The sequence below is a fragment of the Terrapene carolina genome, unplaced genomic scaffold, assembly GCF_002925995.2.
Source record: "Terrapene carolina triunguis isolate 2854851 unplaced genomic scaffold, T_m_triunguis-2.0 Scaffold22, whole genome shotgun sequence".
In the NCBI taxonomy this organism is placed as follows: Eukaryota; Metazoa; Chordata; order Testudines; family Emydidae; genus Terrapene; species Terrapene triunguis.
The window spans coordinates 12,413,919-12,419,918 of record NW_020664373.1 but is presented as its reverse complement, the minus strand read 5'-3'; the positions used below and the strand labels follow the sequence as shown (position 1 = coordinate 12,419,918).

The 6,000-nt window shown below is 40.0% G+C and overlaps 1 protein-coding gene across 1 annotated transcript in view; it reads left to right on the top strand.

The window, feature by feature from the left end:
• The window catches only part of LOC113406097 (adhesion G-protein coupled receptor G2-like), a 75,085-nt gene that overhangs the window by 31,668 nt on the left and 37,417 nt on the right, over positions 1-6,000 (top strand). The window contains exons 13-15 of the mRNA XM_026648722.1: positions 1,654-1,725; positions 2,301-2,321; positions 4,406-4,462. Of these exons, the coding sequence (XP_026504507.1) occupies positions 1,654-1,725; positions 2,301-2,321; positions 4,406-4,462 (150 nt within the window). The remainder of the gene's footprint in view (positions 1-1,653; positions 1,726-2,300; positions 2,322-4,405; positions 4,463-6,000) is intronic.

Genomic DNA, 6,000 nt, shown 5'->3' with positions numbered 1-6,000 from the left:
GGTTCGCCGCTCCAGGCCAATGGGGGCTGTGGGAAGTGGCGCGGGCCGAGGGATGTGCTGGCCGCCCTTCCCGCCGCCCCCATTGGCCTGGAGCGGCGAACCGCGGCCAATGGGAGCTGTGATCGGCCGAACCTGCAGACGCGGCAGGTAAACAAACTGGCCCGGCCCGCCAGGGTGCTTACCCTGGCGGGCCGCGTGCCAAACGTTGCCGATCCCTACTTTAGGATAAGGTAGTGGGAGCATGAACTGAGGCCATGATTCAGTAAAGCACAAATCCATTTATCTCACAGAGTAGAACAGGAAGTATGGAACAATCTTTCAGAACAAGAGAGTGCTGTGTGGCCGCAGAACCCGTGTGGTTCTGCTGTACCTATGTGTGAAAGGGGTAGTATCAATATGATGGCTTATGCATCTCTAATATGGTGTGCAGCTCAGATCTGCAGTGGCAGCACACAAACAGTATTTCTGGTGGTTGGGGCATCAGAGTGTGGAGGGGCAAGGCTGTAGGATATGCGGGGCCAGGAACCACGTTTCTTGAAAAAAAAAAACTAAATGTTTTTAAATTGGTTGAGGATGACATCCTCGATTTAAAAACAGTTCGGTTTTTTTCAAGAAACTGACTCTTCAAACATAGTGTTAACTGGCCAAATCAAATGTACAAGGTAAAACTGAGTTCAAAACAAGTTTGGAAATTAATATCTTCTAACCTATGTATGAATCCAACAGATTGGGTTAGCCTGAGTGGGCTAGGCATTGGCTTTAAACTATTCAGTCAGACACAATTTGAATCGCAGTGTGAACATAGAATAAAAGAAAATCACAATGATGATGGCCAGCAGTTTTTGCAGGATTGAGGCATAAAAGCATGTAGATAGTCCCTAAACTTGCTCTATGGCATTTATTGTATCCTTACTATTTAATATTTCCATTGTGGTAGCACATACAGACTCTAAACAAGATCAGGGCTTCATTGTGCTAAGGCACAACCTTTTCTCAACCTAGTCTCAAACTTTTCAGACTACTGTACCCCTTCAGGAGTCTGATTTGTCTTGTGTATCCCCAAGTTTCACCTCACTTAAAAACTACTTGCTTACAAAATAAGACATAAAAATACAGAAGTGTCACAAGCACACTATTACTGAAAAACTGCTTACTTTCTCATTTTGTCTATATGGAATTAAGTTTGTACTGACTTCGCTAGTGCTTTTTATGTAGTCTGTTGTAAAACTAGACAAATATCTAGATGAGTTGATGTACACCCTGATGTACACTCTGCGTACCCACAGGGGTATGCGTACCCCTGGTTGAGAACACTAAGGCACTGTATCAACACAGAGAAAGAGACAAGTCCATTCTTGTCAGCTTTGTGCTACCAGGGCCTGCCGGGGGGAGGGCCGCGAGCCCGGCCGGGGCTCCGCTCTCCCCGGCGGCCAGAGGGAGCGCCGGGGGGAGGGCGGTGAGCCCAGTCGCGGCCCCGATCTCGGGCCGGAGCGCCGCGCCGCCCCCCTCCAGGTGCCGCCCCAAGCACCAGCTTGGTGGGCTGGTGCCTGGAGCCGGCACTGTGTGCTACTATCTAAATGATCTATACTGAGTCTTTCTAATAAATATATTGTTAACTATTTTAATAAATTCAGTTACCTTTATTTCTTTTAGGGAAATTATCTGCAAATATAACCTTCAATGCAACTGACAGTGTTACTCTACCAACTACTGCCATTACGAATGGTAAGGGGCAAACTTATTTTAATTTAAACAGTGAGCTGAATGTATTAGTATTTTTGTAATACTATATAATGAAGTGAGTTTATAAAATAATTAGAGCTTCAAACAATGTTTAAAAAGTGCCCCGCAGGACTGGCATAGAACCTTTTACTTTTGTCTAATAGGGTTCAAAACTGGATCATCCAGCAATCTAAACTCACTGCCTTCTGATGGCTGTCCATCTACTAAAGTAAAAAAAAAAGTGCATTAGATATATTAGCCCTTTTTATTGTGTAGCACAAAAAACATAAATCATGCTTCACATTTGGCATGAGACGATAACCTCAGCAGAGAAATCAGGAATTGATTGGCAATGAAGACTGAACTACAGTCTCACTCCAAGAAGGGTGCCTACACAACAGGATTGAGGAGGGTTGGCTAAGTGGGGTGTGGAAGTTTGCAGTGCTATTGGCTGAGCTGATTATTGTTTGATGGACAAATAAAATAGAAGTATGTTTCAATGCTACTGTATTGGATTTATGCAACAGAGCTGCATGTGTACTGCAACCTTTATTTCTGATCATTACTTTTTTTTGTAGGTATAAGTCGTTGTAAAAATGGTAAGTATATGACTTACTGTATATACAAATATAGAATCATAGAATATCAGGGTTGGAAGGGACCTCAGGAGGTCATCTAGTCCAACCCCCTGCTCAAAGCAGGACCAATCCCCAACTAAATCATCCCAGCCAGGGCTTCATCAAGCCTGCCCTTAAAAACCTCTAAGGAAGGCGATTCCACCACCTCCCTAGGTAACCCATTCCAGTGCTTCACCACCCTCCTAGTGAAAAAGTTTTTCCTAATATCCAACCTAAACGTCCCTCACTGCAACTTGAGACCATTCTCCTTGTTCTGTCATCTGCTACCACTGAGAACAGTCTAGCTCCATCTTCTTTGGAACCCCCTTTCAGGTAGTTGAAAGCAGCTATCAAATCCCCCCTCATTCTTCTCTTCTGCAGACTAAATAATCCCAGTTCCCTCAGTCTCTCCTCATAAGTCATGTGCTCCAGCCCCCTAATCATTTTTGTTGCCCTCCGCTGGACTCTTTCCAATTTTTCCACATCCTTCTTGTAGTGTGGGGCCCAAAACTGGACACAGTACTGCAGATGAGTCATCACCAATGCCGAATAGAGGGGAATGATCACGTCCCTCCATCTGCAGGCAATGCTCCAACTTATACAGCCGAAAATGCCGTTAGCCTTCTTGGCAACAAGGGCACACTGTTGACTCATATCCAGCTTCTTGTCCACTGTAACCCCTAGCTCCTTTTCTGCAGAACTGCTGCCTAGCCACTCGGTCCCTAGTCTGTAGCAGTGCATGGGATTCTTCCATCCTAAGTGCAGGACTCTGCACTCGTCCTTGTTGAACCTCATCAGATTTCTTTTGGCCCAATCCCCTAATTTGTCTAGGATCCCTCTGTATCCTATCCCTATCCTCCAACATATCTACCACTCCTCCCAGTTTAGTGTCATCTGCAAACTTGCTGAGCGTGTAATCCACACCATCGTCCAGATCATTAATGAAGATATTGAACAAAACCGGCCCCAGGACCGACTCTTGGGACACTCTGCTTGATACCGGCTGCCAACTAGACATGGAGCCATTGATCACTATCCATTGAGCCCGACGATCTAGCCAGTTTTCTATCCACCTTATAGTCCATTCATCCAGCCCATACTTCTTTAACTTGCTGGCAAGAATACTGTGGGAGACCGTATCAAAAGCTTTGCTAAAGTCAAGGAATAACATGTCCACTGCTTTCCCCTCATCCACAGAGCCAGTTATCTCATCGTATTTTACCATGTGAAAGAAAAAAAATTCATATCACAATAGGATAAAATAACGGGACAGACCAAATAGAATAGTTTTTGAATCTCATATGTTCGTGAAATAAATAGCCAGAGGAAGACCATCAAAAACACATGATAGTTTTTATAGTGGTTGAGCATGGTAGAATGTTAAGAGCCTGTTCATAATATGCTGATTTATATTACATGGTAGTCCATAGTATATTAACCTTATTAGCTTAACCATGCATGTTTGTTTAATTTAATATTTAACAACAAAACTGTCCAGATAAATGGCCCTTTTCTTCACTCTTTGCACCTGGAAAGTTGTAATATGGATTATAGACATGAACGTCTTATTTCATTGTTTAGAGAAGTAGCTGCTCTACCTGACTTTGGATAATGTCTGTCTGTCTGTCTATCTAATATGATACTAAATTAACTTCCCATTCTAGGTATAGGGAAATAGTGGCACATTGTTTCAGATACTAGTTTGTGGAAAATATAATTGCTGCTTTGTTTTCTTTTTTTAAATGGTGAACACTAAAATATGTTTTTATTATATATAGAGAGAGTATGTTTATGTATATGTGTGTAGATATACTATGTAGTTATGCTGGGGGAAGAGTTACAGAACAATTTAGGTAGATATACATTACATCTGAATACTGGGGCTTAGATAGCCTGGTGACAGGTGCCTTACAAACACCAATAAAGCATAGATAGAATGTAAAGTATTTTGCAAACCTGAAGACATTTAAGTTTATCTAAACATTCATCATTTAAAAACATAATATTTAAATACATATGTTGAACAAGATTACATTTGAATTCAACTGGATTAATTTTTTTTGCAGAAACAAAAATATCTGGTAACAATTTATATAATTTATCAGCTATCTGTAATAATTCAGGTTAGTGGGTTTTTTTCTTAAATGTATCATCTCCAAATATTTATCTCTTCTGAGTAGCGAGGCATACATGCAGAACTTTTATAAAATCTCTAAAATATCCTAGGTTTGAAATTCTTATATCCTGGTTGCCAACCAAGGGGAAAAAATGTAACTTTATCTTACAAAATCATGTGAAATATTAAAAATAATATTTAAGAAAATATTTTCTGAGTTTGTATTTCACCAGTTTCATACTGAAGGAAAATATTAAATTTATAATTTCTCTCATCCACATGTAAATATAAAGTTTATATACTACTAGTACCTATCATTATCAAGCTTAGGAAATGTAAAGAATTCATTTAAAATTGTATTATAATAATATCATTAATGTTATTTTAAACAGACAGTAAAATAGTGTTATATTTAAAAATAAGGATAAAAAGGAAACAATAGAAAGCATATGTAAGTATTGAGGGAGCACTGTAATAGGTTCTAAGTTAGATGTATTACACAAGACAATACGATATGAAAATTAAAACTAAGGAAACTAAAATTGACAGACTCATAATTAAGAGAGCTAAGAGGGATTTTGAAAAGCCAAGACATAAAAACAAATAAGAGATTTGTTAGGTATATTGGCAACAGAAAACCTCTTGGTGGGTCCACTGGACTATTGGGAAGTAAAAATAGAAATTAAAGAGGGTGAGGACTTTGCAGAGAAAATAAATGACGTGTGTATCATTTCTGATTCGAAGAAATCGTTTAGCTTCTCTGCAAAGAACATACAGTCTGCTGTGACTTTTTTCAAAGGTTGTGAAGTCAAAAAGGAAAGATGCTATGAAAACCTGATCAATTAAAGGACAAGGACCAGTTGGTGTACATCCAAGAGCTCTGAATGAAATATCTGAGCGTCTATTAGAAGTATAAAATCTCTCATTAAAATTAGCTACTCCAAGCAAAGTTAACAAATGTCCTCATTTTTAAAAAAGGATCTAAGGGTCATCTTGGAATTGCAGACCAATAGGCTTTACTTCAGTACCAGGAACAGAGGCTGAAAGATTGATTAGAAAAATACTTATAGAACACTTAGATGAAAGTGGACAAACAAGCATGGTACTTCTCTAATCTACTTTGAGTGTGTCAACAAAAGAATGGATAAAGGAATATTTGTTGGCACATATTTGGACTTTCAAAAATCAAAAGGTTTTGTTAAGGAAATTATGTAGTCATGCAGTGAGAGGGAAAGTACCATCATGGATTAGATGGAAACAGAAAACATAGCCGTTCCCCTGGTACAGAGCTGCCCTAAAGATGACATAGAAAGCTGTATATGGTGAGCCTAAAAGCTGCTCTAATTTACATTGACACTGGACCAGTCCCAGACTTCCCTATTCCCTTCAGCGACACCCCCTGACTGGTCACAAGTGGGGGATTCTATAGGAGTCACTACATCATCAGTATGCCACCTGAAGATTCCCCCTATACCAGCCTGAAACATATAGAGCAGATTAAAATTGGGGAAGCAGTATAAAGCTGTCCTTATGCAGATCAAGGTC